General features: G+C 43.1%; 1 protein-coding gene across 1 annotated transcript in view; it reads left to right on the top strand.

Annotated features, from left to right (window-relative positions):
* The first annotated feature begins 9,714 nt into the window (after positions 1-9,714).
* The window catches only part of LOC112263151 (GDNF family receptor alpha-2), a 75,635-nt gene continuing 58,601 nt past the window's right edge, over positions 9,715-26,748 (top strand). The window contains exons 1-2 of the mRNA XM_024439162.2: positions 9,715-10,313; positions 12,355-12,663. Coding sequence (XP_024294930.1) covers positions 10,274-10,313; positions 12,355-12,663 — 349 coding nt within the window. The 5' untranslated portion in view covers positions 9,715-10,273. The remainder of the gene's footprint in view (positions 10,314-12,354; positions 12,664-26,748) is intronic.

The following is a 26,748-nucleotide window of genomic DNA, read 5'->3' as shown; positions in this document are numbered from 1 at the left end:
CAGTAGGTATCAGGACAAGGTAAGACCCAGATGCAGACTATGTCGAAGTAACAATGTTAATTACTGCAAACCTGACCTTAATGGTCGACTATCTAGGGCGTGCACGGGGAAGGGTTGGTTCATCTGAACCAAGGGAATCCCTAACTTAAGCGCGAACCCACGGTCCATAAAACTCCATGCTGCACCTGAATCTACTAGTGCCTTATGCTGGGAATGAAGGGAAAGCTCAGGAAAGGAAATCAACGCATACATATGACCAACAGGGAGCTCTGGGTGAGCCTGGTGCCCTTTCGACACCCAGACGAGCTCCTCCAGCACCAGTCAGCTGTGTGACCTCTCCGACCACAATTGGTGCAGGAGGAGGCTCCTCCTCCGGTCGCCCTAGCTGCAGCACCACCTAACTCCATGGGTGTCGGAGTGGGAGTGCTGGGGGGTGGAATGAACAGAACCCGATCTGGACGCCCGCGAGCAGCCAGCAATTTGTCCAGCCTGATGGACATGTTTATCAGTTGGTCCAGAGTGAGGGTGGTGTCTCGACAAGCTAGCTCCCTGCGGACGTCCTTTCGCAGGCTACAGCTATAGTGGTCTATCAGGGCCCTGTCATTCCACCCCGTGTAGGCGGCCAGGGTCCGGAACTCCAGCGCGAAATCCTGTGCGCTCCTCGTCTCCTGCCTCAGATGAAACAGACGTTCACCCGCCGCTCTGCCCTCCGGTGGGTGGTCGAACACAGCCCGGAAGTGGCGGGTGAACTCTGGGTGATGGTCCCTCGCCGAGTCTGGACCCTCCCAGACCTCGTTGGCCCACTCCAGGGCATTGCCCGAAAGGCTGGAGAAGAGGACGTTGACACTCTCTTCTCCCGAGGGAGTCAGGTAAAGCTCCAGCAGGAACCCCTTGCACCGGGCAGCCGTCCCATCGTACTCCCTCGGGAGCGCGAGCCGAATCCCACTGGGGCCAGACGCCGCCGGAGAAGGTGGTGGTGCAGGCTGGAGAGTTGCTGAAGACGGAGTAGGGCGGCCGCTCCTCTCCCATCTCTCCATTCTCGCCATCACTTGATCCATGGCCGTCCCCAGACGGTGTAGAACGGCTGTATGCTGGAGGACATGCCCCTCCATGGACGGGAAGGGCGAGTCCACTCCTGCTGGCTCCATGATTGTTGGTGCGGGATTCTGTCAGATTCTCCCTAGGAGAGGTGGGTGTGGAGTCAGGCGCAGGAGAGTAAGAGTTGCAAGAAGGGCGTTTTAAGTCCTTCAACAAAACAAGCACAGGACCTAAACAGCAGCCACTAAAACCCAGGAACGCAGTCCAGTCGAACACGGAGGACAACACTCCTCTGACTCAACTAACGTGAGGGAAAACAGTCCCGTGAAAACACCTGTTATTAAACTGAATAAACAAAAACGCAACCCAAACTAAACAGATACACAAACAATCCCGCACAAAACCTAGTGGGTAGGGCGAGATTAAATACCCCACTGATTAACCTAAACTAGACACAGATGAACACAAGACAGACAAAACCAAACGAAAAAGAAAAGGGATCGGTGGCAGCAAGTAGACCGGCGACGACGACCGTCGAGCTCCGCCCAAACAGGGAGAGGAGCCACCTTCGGTGGAAGTCGTGACAGTATGTGTGTGTAGAGTGTGTGTGCTTGTGTGTGCGTATGCTAGTGTAAGCCTGTGAGTGTGTGTCTCCTCACAGTCCACATTGTTCAATAAGGTGTAGTTGTATTCTGTTTTTTTATCTGATTTTACTGCTTGCATGAGTTACTTGATGTGGAATAGAGTTCTATGTAGTCATGGCTCTGTGTAGTACTGTGCAATTTCCAGAGTCAATACCTCTCACAATGACAAGTAGTGATGCAGTCAATCTCTCCTCCACTTTGAGCCAGGAGAGATTGACATGCATGTCATTGATGTTGGCTCGCTGTGTACATTTAAGGGCCAGACGTGCTGCCCTGTTCTGAGCCAACTGTAATTTGCCTATGTCCATATTTGTGGCACTTGACAATATGACTAGACATTAGTCCAAGTGCAACAAAACTAGGGCCTGTAGGACTTGTTTTGTTGATAGCAATGTCAAGCAATAGCAATGTCAAGACAGCAGACGGACAGACTCCCCACCTTAAATACTGTTGCATCAATATGTTTTGACTATGACAGTCTACAATCCAGGGTTACACCAAGCAGTTTAGTCTCCTCAATTTCCTCAATTTCCACATTATTCATTACATTCTTCAAGTGTTAATAGAAGACCAGCAGTGTCAAATAATAATCACATTGGTTGTAGTTGTTGCAAGAGGTCAGCACCTCGGGAGTTAATGTCAGTTGGCTCTTCAAAGCCAAGCATTTAGAGGTCCGGGGGTGGGGGGGGGACAGCAAAAACTGGGTCAGCAGCATGACCAGGTGGACAAGATACGGGGACAGCCAGGTGTTGTCAGGCCAGGTAGTCCTGAGGCGTGGTCCAAGGACTCAGGTCCTCCGGGAGGGGAGAGACAGAGAGAGGGATGGGAGAATTAGGGGAGCATATCTAAGATCACACAGGACACCAGATAAGACAGGAGAACTACACCAGATATAACAGACTGACCCTAGCACCCCGGGCAAAAGACTATTTCAGCATAGATACAGGAGACTGAGACAGGGGGGGGGGGTCAGGGGACACTGTGGCCCTGTCCAAAGTTAGCTTCGGCAGGATATAACCCCACCCTCCTTGGCAAAGCACAGTCCCCACACCACTAAAAGGATAATAAGGCTACTAACTTACTATCCTGAGACAAGGCCGAGTATAGCCCATAAAGATCTCCCTACGGCATGAGACCGAGGACAGGAAGGATGGAAGAGCGTGAGCAAGCCAGTGACTCAGCCCCCGTAACAGGGTCAGAGGCAGAGAATCCCAGTAGAGATATGGGAGCCAGCCAGGCAGAGACAGCAAGGGTGGTTCGTCCCTCCAGTGCCTTGCCATTCGCCTTCGCAACCCCTGGGCCAGACTACACTCAATCATAGGACCTTCAGTAAAGACTTAAAGGTTGAGACCGAGTCTGCATCTCTCACATGGATAGTCAGACCATTCCATAAAAATGTAGCTCTATAGGAGGAAGCCCTGCCTCTAGCTGTTTGCTTAGATTTTCTAGGGACAATAAGGAGGCCTGCGCCTTGTGACCGTAGTGTACTTGTAGGTATATACGGCAGAACCAAATCGGAGAGATAGGTAGGAGCAAGTCCATGTAATGCTTTGTAGGTTAGCAGTAAGCGCTATTGTTAGCAAGCGCTATTAAATAGAGCTCGAACTCTCAATAGTAAGTTGAGACCCCGACTGAGATTGGGGGCCACCTAGCGGACGTGGGGCTCTAAACGGTTGCTTATGTCGCTTAGTGGCTAAGTCTGGCCCTGTTCGACTGAGGTAATCTGTTTTCTCATAGACTGAAACAGATTAAATTGTTACAATACAATTGGAGAATACATTGCAATTGAAGCCCCACACTCCTTGGTTACTGTTCAACCTCGGACAACATTTTCCTGGGAACCACAATTCCTCATTCAACCACTGGCGAAATCCCCTCACAAAGATCTCAAACTATGTTTTTGATACCAAATGACATTAAACACGACTACCCCTTGCTAATCAGGAGACTCTGGGGTATGCAACATTGGGTGGGCTGTCACGGGAACCTGGTAAAATTGTGTTTCTAGTGTGGCTGTCAGCATGCAGTCGAAACTACTAACCACTTTTAGAGCTAACTAGTGCTCTCAAATCTTATCCTGATGTCGACAGTAGGAGAGAGTTGTATTCATAACATGGGTAACTTAGCTAGCTAACATATATTTTGATAAAACAAGTCATAACAAGTGGCTAGCTAGCTAGATAGCAATAGCAACATTGGGTGAGACTGAGCAACATCAATGAGACTGAGAGCTAGCTAACCCGCTGAGGTTGCAAACAACGTAACTAAATACTCCAACAGGCTCTGCATTTCTGGAGTCACAGTAGGTAGCATTTACCCCTGGTGCACTGTTCAATTATTTAGCCATTTAAACAATGTATTTTTTAAAGAAAACTTAGTTTTGCCATGCCCTCACTGGCTCTCATGCGTTTGAAACGTGAGCTTGTCCGAAGGTGTCAGACACAAAGATAGTTGCTATTCAGTGGAGCGCTGCGATTGGTTGCCCAAAGTTCTGGGGCAGGGCTAAGGGAAGGGTCAAATTTATTTATACTCTGAGTCATTATTCACGTCATAAACAAGTAGTCCCCTGAACAATGGCCACCATGGGGAAAACAATTGCCGTTCGCCATCTGCGCCCATTTCACACAGCCTAGATTTACATAGTTATTGATTCTAAACAATAACCAATTTGGGCTTCTCATACCCTTACAATGTTGTTTTGATTATTGCTTGAACAGTCGTTAAGATTACATTTGGTTAAGATCTTTGCAAAATACCCTTTTTGGATGCAGTAGTTGTTAACTAGAATGCTAACGCTCATTGACATAGACTCTAGCAAAGTTCGCTAAAAGGCATTTTTATTGGTTGAAGTTTAAGTGTTTTTTTAAGTATAATGCACTTGACTGGCGATGATGACACAAACATTATAAGAGCCGTCCAAGTATCAAATGGCGATCTATTCAATCATATTTTCCATTCAAGCCTGGCTTCCCTAGGTTGCTTATTAATTACCCTATAATACCTGATCTAATCAGTCATGCATAACTTCTCTGTGTACTCCAAAATTCGAATTAATTAGGAGTCTATCCAAAGGGCAGGAACATTGGTGTGAGGGGCCGTCAGGGACCTCCTATATCGACCTTGAATAAATTTGGCACTAAATTTGTGTATAGCAAAATGGTTGGATTTTGTAAACAATAATACATTTGATTGCCTTTTTCAGATCACAAGGAATGTTTAAGGGGCCAAGTTTCAAAGATGATACATCATCTCCATGTTCACTTTATATCACTCACACTTCGTGGTGGAGAAACGTTTGAGAAAAACAACTTATTCTCGTACTCGGATTAATTTATGGCAGGCGTGTCAAACTCAATTCCTGGAGGGCCAAGTGTCTGCTGGTTTTTGTTATTTCTGTTTAATGTTTGTACCATAAGACAATATTTTCTATCACATGTACAATTTCACCGCTTTCTTTAATAAATTTCACTGCTTTCTTTAATAAATCACATTGTAACATTCCCAGTGAATTGTTCTGCAAACTAGAAATTTACAAAAGAGATTATTTTCATAACCAGCCTATTACAAGTATTTCTGAAGGATAATAACATATTTTCTTCATTTGGATCTATGCTTGGGTCTCACAGGCTTAATTAATAAATCAAGAAAAAAGGGAGGAGTGAAAACCAACAGACACTCTGCCCTCCAGGAATTGAGATTGACTCCCCCTGATTTATGGTCTGTGTAGTGCCGATCCTAGTCTTATTGTGGGAAAGCTAGCCTATGAGTCTGGTGCATGAGGCAACATCCCAGTCCTGCTTTCTCTCAAATTTGACATGCCTAACACTGCAGATACTTTGCAATGCTACATTGGAGCCATTATATACGGGTACCCATGGAGAGAGTCTTGGTAGACCATGTCAACCTCAACAAACTCCCACTAAGGAGGCAGATAACCTGACAGAGCACTGCATGAAAAGGATGTATGTGTACAGGATTATCATATAAATGGATAATTTATGGTGAAAAGGAGAACTCACAATTTTCGGCTAAATCACTGATTTGCAATTTAGGGCTAATACCATACACTCTCAGTAAAAAGGGTTCCAAAAGTGATCCTCAGCTGTCCCCATAGGATAGCTTTTTTGGTTCCAGGTAGAACCCTTTTTGGTTTCAGGTAAAACCCTTTTGGATTCCATGTAGAACCGTCTGGGGAATAGGTTAGGCAAAAAACAAAAACAAAACGGTTATGCAAAGGGTTCTCCTATGGGGACAACCAGGGTTGCAAAGGGTCGGAAACTTTCCTGGAAATTTTCCATGGGAAGTTAAGCCTGGGAATTTTGGGAATTTTTCTTATAATTCATCAAAAAGGTTAGCTAAATAACAGTGAACCTTTTTTTGTGGGATACACAAGGCAATTCTAGGTCTTGTGGCATATTTTGGTTAAACATTCCCCAATTCAATGGAATTGCAACCCTCTGCATGCACAGTGCATTCTTCCATCATGTGTGCAGTGCTCTCTTCCATCACATGTACAGCTGATTCTCAAGATCTTTCACACTAATGAGATGCTATTGAGCCCAACCAACCACATTGTCTGAGCAAAGGACTACATGCTTTCTGCTAAGTTTTGATTACAATACTGGGTGGGGTGAATATATTTTATATGACATACATCATTTTTTGTTGTAACTTGTAAATAGTAGCCTACAGCAAAGTGTGTTTAAATCATGTATACCTTGTTAACAATCTCTGCTAGTTAGTTTTTGCTGACATGTGGGGTTTAGCTTGCTTGAGGCTGCTAACTGAGGAGTGTTAATTCACCTGTTTCCATACATGTTTCATTTTTAAACATTTATCATACAAAGGAGTTGTTTAATCTAACTGCTTAACTATTTATCTGTACATGGAATTGTATTTGTTTGTTTTTTACTCATTTATTCTCATCTTTACAGGAAAATGCAACGGGCACTATCTGATCTGTGGAGACATTTCACTGCAGCTAATGTAGATGGAAACGCTGTGTACATTTGCAAATACTGTGCCAAATTATATGTGAAGAAGGCCACAAGGATGCAGAATAGTCTGGCCAAGTGCATACATTTCCCTCAGCGCTCACAACAAGCAACATCTGACAAAAGTCTCTCTACTTCTATTCAAGGTGAAAATGATGACACCTTATCAATAGCAACAGCTCATGGTCCTCCTGTAATCAGAAGGTTTTTTGACTCAATGGAGAAACGTAGTCAGAGAAATGCTCATGAATGTCTTGCTCGAGCTGTGTATGCAACTGGTTCACCTCTGATGCTCACAGGCAATGTGTATTGGGAGAGATTTCGGAATGTTCTACGCCCAGCATACACCCCTCCAACCAGAGACATGTTTTATCTACTCATTTGCTGGATGCAGAGTTCAACAGAGTTCAAGAGAAGGTCAAGCAAATCATAGAGAAAGCAGACTGTATTGCAATCATCTCTGATGGGCGGTCGACTGATCGTGGGCAAGGAATAATTCATTACATCATCTCCACCCCTCAACCAGTATTCTACAAGAGCACAGACACAAGGGACAACAGACACACCGGTCTCTACATTGCAGATGAGCTGAAGGCAGTCAATGACCTTGGATGACAGACAATGACAGATAATGCTGCGAACATGAAGGCAACTTGGTCTAAAGTGGAGGAGTCTTACCCTCACATCACACCCCTTGGCTGTACTGCTCATGCATTGAATCTGCTCCTCAGGGACATCATGGCACTGAAAACAACGGATACACTGTACAAGAGAGCTAAGGAAATGGTTAGGTATGTGAAAGGTCATCAAGTTATAGCAGCAATCTACCTCACCAAGCAAAGTGAGAAGAATAAGAGCACCACATTGAAGCTGCCCAGCACCACCCGTCGGGGTGGTGTTGTCATCATATTTGACAGTCTCCTGAAGGGGAAGGAGTCTCTCCAAGAAATGGCCATATCACAGTCTGTTGATATAGCTAGCCCCCTCAAGAGGATCCTCCTGGATGATGTATTTGGGAGAGAGTGGTAAGCAGCCTGAAACTCTTGAAACCTATAGCAGTAGCCATTGCACGGATTAAGGGAGACAATGCCATCCTGTCTGATGTTCAGACTCTGCTTGCAGATGTAAGAGAAGAAATTCTTACTGCCCTGCCCACTTCACTGTTGCTCCAAGCAGAGGAAACTGCAGTTCTGAAATATATCAAATAGCGTGAAGACTTCTGCCTGAAGCCCATACACACACCGCAGCGTACATGTTGGACCACAAGTATGCTGGCAGTCTGGCGAGGTACACTTTTCAAGCAAGGGCTTTGCGATGGAGATGCAATATGGCAGTCGTGCCAACAAATCTCATCAGCCACCTGGTGGAAGGGACTTTGTGGATCTGAGGCTCTTTCCCCTGTTGCCTCCATCATCCTCCAAATTCCACTAACATCAGCTGCCTCAGAGCGCATTTGGTCCTTCTTTGGGAACACACACATCAAAGCACGCAACAGGCTGACCAATACAAGGGTTGAAAAATTGGTGTCCATCCAGGCAAATTTGAGGCTTCTTGAGCCTGACAACGAGCCATCCTTAAGAAGTTTGGAAAGTGACAGTGAAGATGAGGCCTCAGAGTCTGATGTTCAAGAGGTGTACATTGAGGAGGTCCAGGGAGAAGACATGGAAGCCTGAGAGGAAGACAACCAAAGCTTTACAGATGCAATGGATCATTGGGGATCATTCAATATTCCCTTTTTTTTGTTCAGTGAAATCATCCCATGTGAAGAGTCAACTCATTTAATTAAAGTAAAATTCCTAACTAAATTATACTTTTTTTCTATTGGAGGGATTTAATCATGTGCAATTACATCTACTTATGATATGGTAAATATATTCAATGTGAAAAACATCTACATTTAAATGGTTAATATTAATTTGCATATATTCCCGTTAATTCCACGGAAAGTTTCCACCTCTGAATATTCCCCAAAATGTTCAACCCTAGGGACAACCGAAGAACCCAATTACGTTCTAGAATCCAGATAGCGTATGTTTTTTTCTAAGAGTGTGGATGGAATATATAAATGGGATAAACCCATCAATGACATCACACCATTCAATTCTATGTGAATACTCAATGGCACACTTGAAGTCAAGGAAGTCGATTTTATGGCATCTCATGGGGGAGATTTTCAAGACAAAATGCGCAGTTTGAGCTAGTCCAGGAAGTGACGTGGCAGGCTAGCTCAGTGCTGCCCCTGTAACACATGACCATCTGACAGTTTATCATCCTTATTAGGCACTGGCCATGCAGTTTTTCAACGTGCCTGTCTCTAAATAGACTTTGTTTTCAAGATTTGTAAAGATGTATGATGGCCAGAACCTATTTAAGCAATGAAGCACAACAGCCATTAGTGAAAGACATTTTGAAAAATGTAGGTTTTGTGCCTCAACATTTACTTCCTGGTTTGAGACCATGAATATAACGTCCCATGGAGTGTAATGATGGGATATAGTGGAAATGAATTTGCCTGTTGTTGTTATCTTTGCCATCTGAGAGGTCTGCATTCGATAACTCTGTTAGACATGTAGGCCTACATGTTATGAACTGGCATTGACATGGTAAAAGTAGGGTTTATGTGATCCCATGAATATACCTGACAAATACATAACATGTATAACACATTTTGTGATGTGCAGGAACAGGCAAATGTCCTGTCTTGACTTTTTAAAGAGGATGCTCGTTTTATGGTGCATGAGGGAATTGTGGAAGCATTAAAACAACAATTAATTTGATGACATACATGATACAGCCAATTCCCGAAATGTCACAATCTACTGAAAATAATTGCCGTAGGCCAGTAATCGAGCAGTCAACCAGAAGATGGACTCCTATCATAATAATTTGACAGAAGCCATATTCTTGCATAAATAGCGTTGTTCATAGTTTTTCCAGTAAACGAGTGAGTCAGCATCGCCCTCTGCTGGTTTCCCGAAGCTCGTGAAATTAACTCCTGTGATGCCAGAACACTCAAAAAGAAGCGCAGATACTCAGAAAGTCAGAGGCGCGCTGCTTTTGGAGAGTCAAGACTTCACTCGGCGATATCCCTCCTGCGTAGTCTACAGTAGTTGTAGTTTCCGAGTTCCTCCAGAGAAATGTCATTGTAAAAAGTTATCTGACATCATTATCGTTGCCAAATCTTTTTTTTTCATATCGTTTCAAGTGTGGGAGCTGCGAATTGGATCATCAGAGCTCTTGATGCAGAGATGCCACAGTTCATTCGATATGTACAGTGTATATATAGGCTACGACCTATGAAATAGCTGCTCACAGACTGGGATTTAATTCCTTTACCAAGACGATTTTGAGATAGTCATTTTTGTGTATTTTCGAATCTGGAATCTGGATTAATGAGAGTGGAAATTGTGAAGGCGCGTTCCGTAGCCTAAATTGTATTTTTTTTTGCGCGAATATTTAAATTCTCCCAGTTGTAGTTACGACGGAACCAACTATTTGGAAAGGGAAATACAACACGTTTACAAAAGGAAGAAATTAAATCGGATCCTCATTTTCACAGGTTCTTGACCTTGAATCTAATTAGGTTACCAATTCTTCATGATGTGGATTTATTTCTACCTCGTTCTTTTTCTATTAGGTGAGACATTTATATTCTGATGGTTCTTAAGTTTTAAATGCAGACAAAACAATTTATTCAATTGCACGACATGCATGGGGATAGTTGTGTAATTGTTGTGAATATTATGAATATTATAGATTCAGTGGGACTCTTTCATTTGAGGATGTTTCGCCTTTAACCTACTTATTGTGAAATTAATCTTACATTTTACTGTCGGATCATTACATTTAAATTGTTTCCTTAATTACCCATAGAATGCACGTTTGAACTTATTAGGTGCAATATTTGACCTATACTCCCAACTTGTTAGTGCTTGTTGTATTGTCTTTTTACATCTCGTCTGCCTATTTGATTAAGGTTGAGAAAGTGAAATAACTCATATAAAGTTAATGCATAGCCTAAACATGATGATGATGATGATGATGGGGATCTGTCTTGTTGGTTGAAGCTGCTCAATTAATCAGTTACTGTTAGTGATTACATGCATCATTTAGTTGTACTGCATACTCCCTGTACTTTAAGCCAATTGCAAAGTCTATAGCAATATCCCCCTTAGCAGTTTGCAGGTTTACTTGAAGGTATCGCTCATGTCAGTCTTTCAATCTAAATAGGAGTCAGTGTTTGTATCTTTCCTTGTCTATGCCATTCAATAGATAAGCCTCTGTTTTGCTCTCCCTATGTTTGTTATTGATTTGACTGCCATACACAACAACAATATGGAACACTTTAATATTCTGAAGGTAAGTGCATTGGGATCAATGACCATGCACAGGCAGCCCAATTCTGATATTTTGCCAAATTATTGGTCTTGACCAATCAGATCTGATATCTTGCCAATAAATGGGCAAAATATCATGAAGCATAACAGATAATAGACTGAAATATATCATATAACTAATTGATGCATCAAATGCGTGTGTGCTAATCATAGCCTACATACAAATGAACATGTCAAACAACAAATGACTTGTCAAACAACTATCATATATTTCGATCTGTTCCTGGGTCTATTTGTCAAAGAAAATCTTGCACCTGTTTCATCCCAGTTGGCAAAACCGGTTGCAATGACGTCATGTTTGTGTTTTATACTGATTTCAAAATTACGTTTTTAATACATCTCTTTAGTGACCAGACAAAACACATGTAACTGATTCTAATCCGGTTAACCAAAATATGAAGTCTGTCCTCAGACTACTTGATGCCGTTGTAATCTGGTAATCTGACGTATCTACAGCCAGAAATGTAGTTTACAACCAGAATATGTGATTATTATGTCCCATGCCAAATTCTGCCTCCTGAGATTGCAGCATTGTAAGGAGTTTGAGTTTCCAAATGCACAGTAGCCTGCATTTATAATAGGTCTATCAGATTCTGCTCTTGAGAGAAGAGTAATATTATTACATTCTCAAGACAGTTTAGGACCAATATATAATTCCTAGTGGACAACATTTGGCATGGGATGTCATAATGATGTCATTTTCTGGTTGATTTTTTGTTTGTTTTTGTAGCTAATACATTACGACCAAAGATGTATTTTTCATGACAACATTGAGACATGAAATATAATATGCCATATCTGGTCAGAAAACCATATACAAATATTTCAACCCAAACAAGGCATCAGAAGAACCATCAGAATGGCGTCATTGCAACCACTTTTGTCCGCTGGGTGATTACACAGTTATTTAATTGCATTTCCTTATACCATATGTGTATGTATTCTTTGCGTGTTTCATATTTGTAAACAAAATATCCAGTGATCAGAAATCCCTTACACCAGTGTTTCCTAAACCTCAATTAGTACCCCACAGCTATTCCACTTCTTTCATGTGTTCCAGTACTAGCACTCTTGAGTCAATTTTGTCAGATGTGCTAGTTCTGGAATATATCAAACACATGGAACGCCCGGAGGTACTCAAGAAGAGGTTTAGCAAACACTCCCTTACCTTATGAAATACTCATACTGCACCAGTGACACAGTAAATCCATCAAATATTCCCAAGCATGTGTAACTCCATATGTCAGACCAATGGAAACAGCCTCCTGTTCCCTCCCTCAGACGAGGTTGTGTCCTCCTGGGGTGGTTCCTCATCGGCCCTGGTTGGGACGGGTGCCCATGGCTGGTTGGATTGCGTGAGGGCCAGTGACATATGCAACCAGAACCCCCAGTGCAGCTCCCGCTACCGGGTGATGCGTCAGTGCCTGGTGGGCAGAGAGAGGGACACCATGCTGGCCAACAGGGAGTGCCAGGCTGCCCTGGAGGTGCTGCTGGTCAGCCCGCTGTATGACTGTCGATGTAAAAGGGGCATGAAGAAAGAGCTTCAGTGTCTGCAGAGCTATTGGAGCATCCACATGGGCCTGACTGAAGGTGAGACTGAAATCAATGAATAAATTGTTTAAAAAATTGTCTTGTACCATATACATAGATACTTGCATAATGAGATCTGCATGTATGTGCATAGATAAGAATTAGAAACGGAACTTGATTTGGTGAAATGGTGTTGCAGCAGTAAACTGAATCAAAACACAGACTATATAGACGATAAACATATATGACAAAGCGAAAACAGGTTTTTAGAAGTGTTTGCATTTCAGCCCTTTGCTATGAGTATTCAGACCCTTTGCCATGAGACTCGAAATTGAGCTCAGGTGCATTCTGTTTCCATTGATCATCCTTGAGCTGATTGGAGTCCACCTTTGGGAAATTCAATTGATTGGACATGATTCGGAAATGCCCACACCTGTCTATATAAGGTCCCACAATTGACAGTGCATGTCAGAGCAAAAACCAAGCCATGTGGTCGAAGGAATTGTCCGTAGAGCTCCGAGACAGGATTATGTCGAGTCACAGATCTGGGGAAGGGTACCAAAACATTTCTGCAGCATTGAAGGTCCCAAGAACACAGTGGCCTCCATCATTCTTAAATGGAAGAAGTTTGGAACCACCAAGACTCTTCCTAGAGCTGCCCGACCGGTCAAACTGAGCAATCGGGGGAGAAGAGCCTTGGTCAGGGATGTGACCAAGATCCCGATGGTCACTCTGACAGAGCTCCAGAGTTCCTCTGTGGAGATGGGAGAACCTTCCAGAAGGACAACCATCCCGCAGCATTCCACCAATCAGGCCTTTATTGTAGAGTGGCCAGAAGGAAGCCACTCCTCAGTAAAAGGCACATGACAGCCCGCTTTGAGTTAGCCATAAAGGCAACTAAACAAGATTCTCTGGTCTGATGAAGCCAAGATTGGCCTGAATGCCAAGCATCACATCTGTAAGAATTTGGCACCATCCCTACGTTGAAGCATGGTGGTGGCAGCATCATGCTGTGGGGATGTTTTTCAGTGGCAGGGACTGGGAAACTAGTCAGGATTGAGGGAAAGATGAACAGAGCAAAGTACAGAGAGATCCACCATGAAAAAGTGCTCCAGAACGCTCAGGACCTCAGACTGGGGCGAAGGTTCACCTTCCAACATGACAATGACCCTAAGCGCACACCCAAGACAAAGCTGGAGTGGCTTTGGGACAAGTCTCTGAATGTCTTTGAGTTGCCCAGCCAGAGTCCGGACTTTAACCCGATCTAACTTCTCTGGAGAAACGTGAAAATAGCTCTACAGCAATGCTCCTCATCCAGCTTGACATAGCTTGAGAGGATCTGCAGAGAAGAATGGGAGAAACTCCCCAAATACAGGTGTGCCAAGCTTGTAGCGTCATACCCAAGAAGACTCAAAGCTTTAATCACTGCCAAAGGTGCTACAACAAAGTACTGAGTGAAGGGTCTGAATACTTATGTAAATGTCATATTTCCGTTTTTAGTATTTAATACATTTTCAAACATTTCTAAAAAAACTTTTTTTTTTGTCATTATGGCGTATTGTGTGTAGATTGATGAGCGGGAAAAAAATATTTAATCAATTTTAGAATAATGCTGTAACATAACAAAAGGTGTAAAAAGTCAAGGGGACTGAATACTTTCCAAATGCACTGTATATTGATACCCCTGATGAAAAATATATGCTTTCTATTCTCTGTGAAATAATGGAGCAATAATGCAATTACAGCAGCAAGACCTGTTAGGGGTGCGCGATTGGTTTTCACCTAAAGTGTTCCATATTATTGTATTATTAGGTTACAAACCCACCGTTCAATGGCCTGGAGCCAGCCACTTGCACAATCCAGGAGGTAATATTTCACTTAGACCTTAGTCCTTCAAAAGCCTACTTCACATTGTCATATGCCGTGGCATGATGAATGTTTCAAGACATCATTGCAGCTGATGTCAAATCAAATCACAAGCTCTAATGTAGTCAAAAGCTTTGACACACCATATGCTATTCAACTGTGGCGAAGTCACTTTTACCAGGAGCTAACTTCCTATGGCACCAGTCAAGGTATGTCAGTCTCTATGCCTGTGCTCTAGAATAGAGGGTTCAAGTGAAATGTTAGGACACTAAAGCAGGCCTATCTGAGCGGAGTTACAATTGGACTTACAGTAGGCTACATACAGTAAGCTGTTTTGACAAATACAGACCTCCCCTGTGTCTTTCACTGAGGATACTTGACCGAACAATGTAAGTGTCCCATTTTGGCACTGTCCAGGGAGATAAAACAGGCTTTAATGGAGGACAGGGCTCTTACAGTGCAGCTTTAATCTAATCATGATCCATTGTGCAGTCAACCAGGCTTTTGTTAACTGGAAACAATCAGTATATAATATTGTTCTCCATCGAAACAAACACGAGGGCCTTTTCCCCACAGACCCTCAAAAACGCTGCAAGCCACTTAAAAAATGGTTGTGGACAAAACCCAGAAAAAGTTAGGATATTGTAGGAAGAGCACCAGCTTGAAAGGTTTTCTCAGCAGATACGGAAATGTCTACAGGCTATGTAGATAATTTCTAAGAGCCAGCCTGTGTTGCTGTTGACTAAAATATTAAGTCATTTAGGGAATTTTGGGGCATATTTATTAAAGGTTTGTGCGTGCTAAATTGCAGCAAAAATGTTGCGTTCTCTGCATTTTGCATAAAGAATTGTAGATAGTGTTAATGAATTGTAGGTAGCATTTTAGTCATTTAGCAGAAGCTGTTATCCAGAGCGACTTACAGGAGCAAATAGGGTTAAGTGCCTTGCTCAAGGGCCCATCGGCAGATTTTTCACCTAGTCGGCTCGGGGATTCAAACCAGCTACCTTTCGGTTATTAGCTCAACAATCTTAACCGCTAGGCTACCTGCCTAGACATTAAGAGGGGCGAATGTTAAAACATTAACAAAGATAAAATGGCGTGCAAAGGCACGCCATCTGCAAGTTTCATATAAATTGATTGTCATTTTATAATATTCGTCTTCTATTCTTTTGATTTGTGGATTTCCAATATTTATATTCATGAAATGCTCTGAGCATAATGCAGGGATAAGGACTTACACTCCTAGTGCAATGATAACCACAAATCTCACACATTAACGGCCTTTACATTTCTGTTTACTAAATTTGCCCTTATTTGTGTGATAAAGAAGGCTACTTTGCTCTATTCCAAGATTAGTGACTGCTTAGACTTTATTACACTGTGCATGTAGGCAGCAAACTGGAGGGCGTTGCTGCTGTGAAAAGGACCAGCATTCATTGGGCTACTTGCGCTCCGTCTTTGGCCCTCGTTAATATTGTACACGTGAACTGTTAATTGAGGTTTTAAAAGAAATGCCAGCTGAATGCAATGTGTCAGTGACAGATAATGGTTGGCCTTTTGAATAGGTCCTTCTCACTGCCGGACAACAGGGGTTTGGAGTCTGAATCTATAACAGGCGTAATTACTATGTGGGAAGCATACTCTTCAATAACATAAAGGTAGCTGCATTTCTCTTTCGATTAAGCCTCATGGAGAGAGCACAAGGGTTTGAGGCAGTTCCGGCCAGTCAGTTAAGAAGTCCCATTCTTCACATATCACCGTTTTGTTCTTTCAAATGAAAGTGAATTGAGCAGATAGCTAAGAGAATTGAAGGCCTTTATGTGGGCGGTTTCCTTGCAGTTTAATTAGTAGAATATATTTCTACAGCAGGGAGCATACGTGAGTCTGTCTCAGGCCATTGTGAGATCTTACATGAAATAACAAAGTAAGCACTTAAAAATAATGATTTTCCCGCTGGTATTCTAAAGGTCAGGAGAAGAATCTGTCAGTATTCCATGCTAATATCACTACACAGCTAATTTAGAACGGGGAAATAGGAACCCTATGCCAGCTTGAGTACGTTATTCCTAGGACCCAGGCAGAGTCAAGGGAGAAACGCATAAGGTTACAGAGGTACACAGTATTCCTCAGTGAAACCATCATTACCATGAGCAATGGTAGCAGTCACCAGCCATTACCTTGGCCATCCTCTGTCATAAGGAGCACATTTCTCCAGTGAGGCAATGGGAGTTTGCTTCTGCATGCTGAATGTGTCCTCTGTTTTTACTCATCTTGCCACGCTCGCTAGGTGGGTGCTTCATCATCAGAGGAAGAGACCTGTCAATATTTTTCTGGAACAAATCAATAAGAGATTTTCAGGCCCCCCAAAACCTGTGAAAAGGATCAATGAAATATAATGACAGGGATGGCATTCTATGTTCCTGCAAATCCCTCTAATGATTCCTTTACTGTAACTGAAGATCCATCGAGCAGATTTCAATTTGACTGAAATGACACCCAGAGTGGCTGCTATAGTTGGGAAATTCGCCCCTCTTACCCTGGCAGGAAGAGACAGACTATTTTGCCTTCTGAATACGGGCAAGTGGGGATTTGGATTTGTTCCGCCATAACGCTTTGTGGATGATTGAATGCGGATCATTGGAATCGTGCGAATGGATTAGCTATCAGAGCCGTTGCCATTTTCTTCTACACAGATGGTCTTCAACCATTGAGAAATATGTAATCAATATTCTTCATTTATGCAAATAGACCAGGTCAACTTTAAACAAATAAGGTGAATGACAGCTATTAAAATGTACTTTGCTTCAAGCTATAAGCTGTTTGCCAAGACCGGAAAAATCCATAGGACACTTCCATCACCTCAGGAATGTACTCCTATTGATAATGAATATGTGATGGATTTTAGATTCTGTACAGCTTAAACTCTTAGGCAGTCATCCACTGAATCAACTTAACCCAATGAGTCCCACCGTAGCGGCAGCATGTTTCGGCATTCTAACCCCTTTTTAAAAATGGGGTGTTTAAGCTACAGATTTCTGGGTTGTACCATCGGTGGTTATGATATCCTGATGGGGCCTGAGGTTGGGTATTTTTACCACAACGTCTGTGGAGTCCGAATGGTTTGCGCTGCAAACTATTAAAAGCTATCTATAAAAAGCTGAAACTCTCACGAACACGTACAAATTTTGCTCTATGACGCCCACAAGCTACACAAGAACTGTTAGAAGGTAAAAGGTTCTTCTACATAGAAGATCATCGGAAATCTCAGGACATACTGTCTATAATACTGTAATAAGCTCACATGTTCCCTATCACAAACTCCACGCAGTTGTCGCTGACTAGTTGGATATTCATTTCTCACCGAGCAAAGAATTTCTGAACGTACAGCATTCATATAAATTCATTTTGATCCGATATTTGCTTTGGCAGAACTCATTATTGTCAATAAAACTCATGAATGCAACTGTTTATGTCAGATTGTTTTGTTTTCTACTTGTGGCCCTGGTTGTCCTGAAAATAAAATGGTCAAACACTTCATTGTGAGGCTAAATATAAGGGCTGGACATGCAGATAAATGAAAGTCAGATAAATGAAAAGCCCATCTTTGCTGGGATCTCGGGACTGATAGGGTTAAGAGCAATATCCTCCTACAAGGGACTCATGATTGTCTGTTTCACTCTGGCCATGCGCAACACTGTCAGAGCAAATGAAGTCAAACTGAGTCTTAATTACCACGATAAGTTGTTGCCCTACGGCAAACCATCATACACTAAACAGCTGGGAATAATGTTTTGTATTACCTGATGAATACATTATTGGTTGGGTGACTGTCAAATAGCACAGTTGTTCAAGAACAGAGTGCCATGGCCCCCTGCTGTGAATGTGAATCTGTCAAACCCCAGGCGAGAGAGCGATGCTGTACTTGTGGAGTTCTAATTTTGCATGGCACGTGATAACATTAGAAAACACTTTAAAAATCCATTCACTACCTTCATTCATGCTATCATTTTATGTTTGACAATGTTATTAATGAATTATTACAATCAAATGAATTGTTATTATACACTGAGAATACCAAACATTAGGCATTAGGAACACCATCCTAATATTGAGTTGCATCCCCCCTCAGAACAGACTCAATTTGTCAGGGCATGGACACAGGGATCCTGGCCCATGTTGACTCTAATGCTTCACACAGTTCTGTCAAGTTGGCTGGATGTCCTTTAGGTGGTAGACCATTCTTTCTTTTTTTCTTTTTTTAAAAAGATTTTAAAATTTAATTATAATTAAAAAAAACTCCTTTTACTCCCCAATTTCCCCAATTGGTTGTAGTTACAGTCTTATCTCATCGCTGCAACTCCCGTACAGACTTGGGAGAGGCGAAGGTCGAGAGAAATGTGTCTTCCGAAACACAACCCAACCAAGCACTGCTTCTTGACACAGTGCACATCCAACCCGGAAGCCAGCCGCACCAATGTGTCGGAGGAAACACTGTGCACCTGGCGACCTGGTCAGCGTGCACTGCGTCTGGCCCGCCACAGGAGTCGGTAGTGCGCGATGAGACAAGGATGAGATGAGACGCTGGGCCAATTGTGCGCCGCCCCATGGGCCTCCCGGTCGCGGCCGGCTGTGACAGAGCCTGGGCTCAAACCCAGAATCTCTGGTGGCCTTAGACCACTGCGCCACCCGGGAATCTCTGGTAGACCATTCTTGAGACAAACAGGAAACTGTTGAGCATGAAAACCCCAGCAGTGTTGCAGTCCTTGACACAAACCAGTGCACCTGGCACCTACTACCATACTTTGTTCAAAGGCACTTCAATCTTTTGTCTTGCCCATTCACCCTCTGTATAGCACACATACACAATCCATGTCTCAATTGTCTCAAGGTTTAAAATCCTTCTTTAGCCTGTATCCTCCTCTTCATCTACACCAGGGGTCTCCAACAGGTAGATTGCGAGCTACCAGTAACTCTGAGCCCACTTATGAGTAGCTCGCCAAACAATTCTGAAAGTACATGCAATTTTCACGTGTTCCACCACAAACTGTCATAAACCAATCTCACAAGTATCAGACATCACGACATTGACGTTATCTCACATTTGTTGAGCCATTATTGGCTTAATAAGCTAATAACCTAATACAGTATCTGCCAATTCATTTCTAGTAATATTGCCACTGTCTGTCTGTGGTGCGTGCGATTGTTTGTTTATCACTCTGTGTGTAGCCAGTGATGTGGTTACCATCTTGTGGGTTGACAGAAATACCAAATTAAGTGTTAACTGCAAAGTAGGCTTACCTGGCAGAAGTATATCATGAGTAAGTATATAATTTGTATCTATTATTTGTTATTTGCTAAATTTGCCATGAAATGAGCAGCAGTAGGCCTACAGAACCATCGCTAGACTGGCCCATTACATGCTGACTAGACCGGGCACGCACGTGCGTCTGTTGATTTTGTCCATCCACACCAGATGTGATCAGGACACGCATGGTGAAATATCGCAATGAACTCTGAACCAACTATATTAATTTGATGACAGGTCGAAACGCATAAAAACTCATGGCCATTTAGCTAGCTTGCTGTTGCTAGCTAATTTGTCCTGGGCTATAAACATTGGGTTGTTATCTTACCTGAAATGCACAAGGTCCTCTACTACGACAATTAATCCACAGCTAAAAGGGTAAACCTAGTTCATTTCTAGTAATCTCTCCTCCTTCATTCATCTTATTCTGACTTTATATGGCGGTTGGCAACCAACTTTAAGGTGCATTACCACCACAAATTGGACTGGAGTGTGGACCTTTATGGTAGAGTGGCCAGATAGAAGCCACTCCTCAGTAAAAGGCACATGACCGCCCGCTTGGAGTATGAGAAACAAGATTCTATTTGGCCTGAATGTCAGGAAACCTGGAGGAAACCTGGCACCATCCATTCGATAAAGCATGTTGGTGGCAGCATCATGCTGTGGGGATGTTTTTCAGCGGCAGGGACTGGGAGACTAGTCATGATCGAGGGAAATACGAACAAAGCAAAGTACAGAGAGATCCTTGATGAAAACATGCTCCAGAGTGCTCAGGACCTCAGACTGGGTCAACGGTTCACCTTCCAACAGGACAATGACCCTAAGCACACAGCCAAGACAACGCAGGAGTGGCTTCGGGACAAGTCTCTGAATGTCCTTGAGTGGCCCAGACAGAATCAGACTTCAACCCGATTGAACATCTCTGGAGAGACCTAAAAATAGCTGTGCAGTGACTCTCCCCATCCAACCCGACAGAGCTTGAGAGGATCTGCAGAGAAGAATGGAAGAAACTTTCCAAATACAGGTGTGCCAAGCTTGTAGGGTCATACCCAAGGAAACTCAAGGCTGTAATTTTTGCCAAAGTTTCTTGTATAAAGTACTGAGTAAGAGTCTGAATACGTATGTAAATGTGATTTTTCAGTTGTTTTTTTTAAATACATTTTCAAAAATGTCTAAAAACCTGTTTTATAGATTTTAGATTAAGGCTGTAACATAACAAAATGTGGAAAAAGTCAAGGGATCTGAATTCTTTCCAAATTCACTGTATGCTCCTAAAAACCATGTTCTATTTTAAAGCCTTGCTACACAGACACTCATTGATGCGCGCGAGCAGTTTGGATGAAATGATTGAATAACATGTATGCATACATTTATTTTGCAACGTAAGCGCACGTAACGCAAACGCAAACGTTGGGGTCAGCATGTTAGATGGCACATTCCTCAATTTCTAGATGCGCAATTAAAGGGGAATTACATTTTAAAAATCTTCCAGGCCTAAAAATGTTTTTCTTCTGATATGATTTAACCATTGACATGGACTCAGAACATCCAATTTCGTTGTTTCTCTATGAACAATTGTAATTTTGAAGGAAAATAATTTTGGAAATATACAACAGATTTTATTAACCTTTATTTTACCAGATATGTTGACAGAAAACTACTTTCTTTTACACTAAGGACCCGGGGAAGAGTTGCAGTGGGGAGGAGAAGAGCAGAATTTGCCTATTTGAAAGAAAGAAAAAAATGAGTAGCTCGTGACATGTTTCCTTTTTTTAAGTAGCTCTCATGCTAGAAAAGGTTGGAGACCACTGATCCTCACTGATTGATGTGGATTTAACAAGTGACATCAACAAGGGATCATAGCTTTCACCTGGATTCACCTGCTCAGTCTATGTCATGGAAAGAGTTCTTAATGTTTTGTATACTCAGTGTATGTGGATGAGGCTAAATTATAATATACTTGTATGATATGCAGGGAAGTTTCTTCTTGGCCACTTGGGTGAAACTGAAATAGTTTGTTTCCCTAAACTTCCTCTCAGTCCCCCCGGAGAAGAATAGAGCTTCATCATCCATGATCCTCTATAAGCTGGCCCCGAGGCTGGCCACAGCACTTTCAAAGCTAGAGCATTTGGCTTTGTTTGAAGATTTTGCTATTGTACAATGGCCATTTAGGATGGGTAAACAGACTTTATGGGAAGTCTCTGGGAAAAAGGACCTATCTCAGTGGTAACTGTGGGTTCCCTAAGAGTTCCAAGCACTCGTAAAAATTGGCAATTGTTGTACTTAGGCATGCTAAGAGAGAGAAGTAAGAATGTTTGTCTGGCTGCCTTTGCTTTCTCACTACAGAGATGTGTAGGATGATACGGAAAAATGTGGACAGGGAGAAATAGGGATAATAGCCCCTTATCTCACAACCCTCCCCCATGGTTTCTGCAATAGCTACTCTTAGAGAACTGCCTGTGGTGATGTTACACGTTGTGATGATCGTCAATGGTGACTGAAGTAGTGAAGGGAAGCTAGGGAAGTGGTAGAAATGGGATTTCTTTGTCCTTAGGGTGCACAACACAAAGGTTTCAGCGACGAGTGGCTTATCTGCCTTTGCCATCCGTACTGTTAGCTAACGTTCAATCGCTGGAAAATAAATGGGACGAACTGAAAGCACGTATATCCTACCAACGGGACATTAAAAACGGTAATATTTTATGTTTAACCGAGTCGTGGCTGAACGACGACATTAATAACATACAGCTGGTGGGTTAAACACTCTATTGGCATGAACAGCAACCTCTGGTAAGACATGGGCGGGGGACTATGCATATTTGTAAACAACAGCTGGTACACGATATCTAAGGAAGTCTCTAGGTTTTGCTCGCCTGAGGTAGAGCATATCACGATAAGCTGTAGACCACACTATCTACCTAGAGAGTTTTCATCTGTATTTTCCGTAGCTGTTTACATACCACCACAGTCAGAGCCTGGCACTAAGACAGCATTGAATGAGCTCTATTCCGCCATAAGCAAACAAGCTCCTCGTAGCCAGGGACTTTAATGTAGGGAAACTTAAATGATTTTTTACCAAATTTCTATCAGCATGTTAAATGTGCAACCAGAGTGTAAAAACTCTGGACCACCTTTACTCCACACACATACAAAGCTCTCCCTCGCCCTCCATTTGGCAAATCTGACCAGAATTCTATCCTCCTGATTCCTGCTTACAAGCAAAAATTAAAGCAGAAAGCACCAGTGACTAAATCAATAAAAAAGTGGTCAGATGAAGCAGATGCTAAGCTACAGGACTGTTTTGCTGGCACAGACTGGAATATGTTCCGGAATTCCTCTGATGGCATTGAGAAGTACACCACATCAGTCATTGGCTTCATCAATAAGTGCATCGATGACGTCATCCCCACAGTGACTTGTACGTACATACCCCAACCAGAAGCCATGAATTACAGGCAACATTCGCACTGAGCTAAAGGGTAGAGCTGCCTCTTTCAAGGAGTGGGACTCTAACCTGGAAGCTTATAAGAAATCCCGCTATGCCCTCCAACAAACCATCAAACAGGCAAAGCATCAATACAGGACTAAGATCGAATCGTCCTACACCGGCTCTGACGCATGTCGGATGTGGCAGGGCTTGCAAACTATTACAGACTACAAACGGAAGCACAGCGAAGAACTTCCTAGTGACATGCCTACCAGACGGGCTAAATAACTTCTATGCTCGCTTCGAGGCAAGTAACACTGAAACATGCATGTGAGCATCAGCTGTTCCGGCCGACTGTGTGATCACGCTCTCCGCAGCCGATGTGAGTAAGACCTTTAAATAGGTCAACATTCACAATGCCACAGGGCCAGACGGAATACCAAGATGTGTATTCCAAGCATGCACTAAACAACTGGCAAGTGTCTTCACTGATATTTTCAACCTCTCCCTGTCTGAGTCTGTAATACCAACACGTTTCAAGCAGACCACCATAGTCTCTGTGCCCAAGATCACTAAGGTAACCTGCCTAAATGATTACCAACCCATAGCACTCACGTCTGTAGCCATGAAATGCTTTGAAAGGCTGGTCATGGCTCACATCAACACCATTATCCCAGAAACCCTAGACCCACTCCAATTTGCATACCAAAGATCCACAGATGATGCAATCTGTATTGTACTCCACACTGCCCTTTCACACCTGGACAAAAGGAACACCTATGTGAGAATGCTACAGCTCAGCAGTCAACACCATAGTGCCCTCAAAGCTCATCACTAAGCTAAGGACCCTGGGACTAAACACCTCCCTCTGCAAATGGATCCTGCAAATGGACTTCCTGATGGGCAACCCACAGGTGGTAGGGGTACATTACAACACGTCCGCGCGCTAATCCTCAACACGGGGGCTCATCAGGGGTGTGTGCTCAGTCCCGTCCTGTACTTCCTGTTCACCCATGACTGCATAGCGAAGCACGACTCCAACACCATCATTAAGTTTGCCAATGAAACAACAGTGGTAGGCCTGATCACCGACAACGATGAGAAAGCCTATAGGGAGGAGGTCAGGGACCTGACCATGTAGTGCAAGGACAACAACCTCTCCCTCAACGTGATGAAGACAAAGGAGAGGATTGTGGACTACAGGAAAAGGAGGATCGAGCATGCCCCCACTCTCATTGACGGGGCTGTAAGTGGAGCAGATTGAGAGCTTCAAGTTCCTTGGCTTCCACGACACCAACAAACTATCATGGTCCAAGCACACCAAGACAGTCATGAAAAGAGCACGACAAAATGTATTCCCCCTCAGGAGACTGAAAATATTTGGCATGGGTCTTCAGATCCCAAAAAGGCTTTACAGGTGCACCATCAAGAGCATCCTGACTGGTTGCATCACTGCCTGGTATGGCAACTGCTCGGCCTCCGACCTCAAGGCACTACAGAGCATAGTGTGTACAGCCCAGTACATCACCACGGCCATGCTTCCTGACATCCAGGACCTCTATACCAGGCGGTGTCAGAGGAAGGCCCTAAAAATTGTCAAAGACTCCAGCCAGCCTAGTCATAGACTGTTCTCTCTGCTACTGCACGGCAAGTGGTACCGGAGCGCCAAGTCTAGGTCCAAGAGGCTTCTAAAAAGCTTCTACCCCCAAGCCATAAGACTCCTGAAAAGCTAATCAAACAGCTAATTTACGCTGCTGCTACTCTCTGTTATTATCTATGCATAGTCACTAACATAACTCTACCTACATGTACATATTACCTAAATTACCTCGACACCGGTGCCCCCGCACACTGACTCTGTACCGGTACCCCCTGTATATAGCCCTGCTATTGTTATTTACTGCTGCTCTTGAATGATTTGTTATTCTTATCTGTTACTTTTATTAGGTATTTTCTTAAAACTGCATTGTTGGTTAAGGGCTTGTAAGTCAGCATTTCACTGCACCCGTTGTATTCGGCACATGTGACAAGTACAATTTGATTTGTAGTTCAATCAATCGTTTTGATTATGAAGCAGCAGTATGAACAAGCACAATGATAAGACCAAACACACCAACTTTTATTTGACCCTCATTTTACCACATCGTCTTCTACCTGGAGAAGAGTTGCAGGGGTTGAATGAGTCAGTTGGAAGCTGGAGAAAATTACTGTAGGTGGCCAAGGGAGTATGAGAAGCCGGATTAGGATTTTAGCTTTGACAGTGGGGTTAACCTTTAACTCGTGCAACAAGTGCCATGGCTACTTTAATGACCACAGAGATTATGGACATCTGTTTAATGTCTCATTTGAATGATGGCACCTTATGCAGTTTAGTTACCCCCTCCCCCCATCACTCCCTTACCAGATGGAATAGTGCTGTCTTATGGCCCTCCAACACCACATTCAGCATATTCTATTCTCCCATCCAAGAATTGACCAGGCTCTGCCCTGCTTAGTTTCAGAGGCAAGCAGTCAGTAGGATGTAGGGTGGTGTGGCTGCTGACAGTCTCTCTGCAATGTATTACAATGGGTTGCTTACTTTCTTATAGTAATGTATTATGTCTAGGAATCTATGGAGTGTGTCTGGAGTCCTGGTCAGGGTCCATGGTCAAAATCTTAATTATTAGAGACGTTTCCTCATTATCAGATGGGGAAACTGCTTATGATTTTTTTCTCCCCCTCTCGGAAGGGAACAAGACATTATATCAGCCTTAGTGTGGCCCTCCTTGGACTTTTGCTCAGGAGTTGGCAAGGGAAGAGTTCAATGTCGTCCCTCTGCAGTTTATAATGCTGGGAGGCGCAACTTTCACTCCTGTTGAGTGACATGTATTTTAGCCATTTGGCGTTATAGTTGATCATCTTTAGTTTGGTGTATTTCAATAGTTGTTTTACTGACGCTTTTTGTATCCCCCTGTTCACGATGGAACTAAGATAACATATCATAATACAATGTTTTGTTTTCAACAAGTGTACTGTGAACCCACGTTACACTGTGTTACTAAAGTGACATCTTCAAGGGTATTCTTTTTATTCCCCCTGACCGGCAGCCTGGTAATGAAATATGCACTATACTGTACAACATGATCAACACATATGTGAATCACACACTACCTTCCGTTGAAGTCTCCATTCTCTGAACAGCTGGAAGAACACTTTATGAGGTAACATCCTCTTTTCAAACGCACGGAGCATTGTGATAAACAAATGGTGATATTTATTGATTGGATGGTTATCCACTGGGCTTCACCTCTCCCCACAGGTTTTGGATTTTCTCATTTGCTGCGGTGGGCTCCCTGCCTGTCCCACACCAGCCTTGCTGTGTTTCTGTTAGCATCAAAATGCAATGCTACACACTGGAGGGTTTTGTCTGGATCACACCGAATGGCTGTGAATTTTAAACACAGGATTAGAGGCTTCTGAGAGAGAGGCACAGGGGAGCAGCACAGTCAGTTGAGTGCTAATTTGATTCTTTTTTTTTTTTTACAAACAGCCATAGCAATTCAGCGTT

Source organism: Oncorhynchus tshawytscha, linkage group LG12 (genome assembly GCF_018296145.1).
Source record: "Oncorhynchus tshawytscha isolate Ot180627B linkage group LG12, Otsh_v2.0, whole genome shotgun sequence".
NCBI lineage: Eukaryota > Metazoa > Chordata > Actinopteri > Salmoniformes > Salmonidae > Oncorhynchus > Oncorhynchus tshawytscha.
The sequence above is the reverse complement of the archived record's forward strand: the minus strand, read 5'-3'. Positions and strand labels throughout refer to the sequence as shown.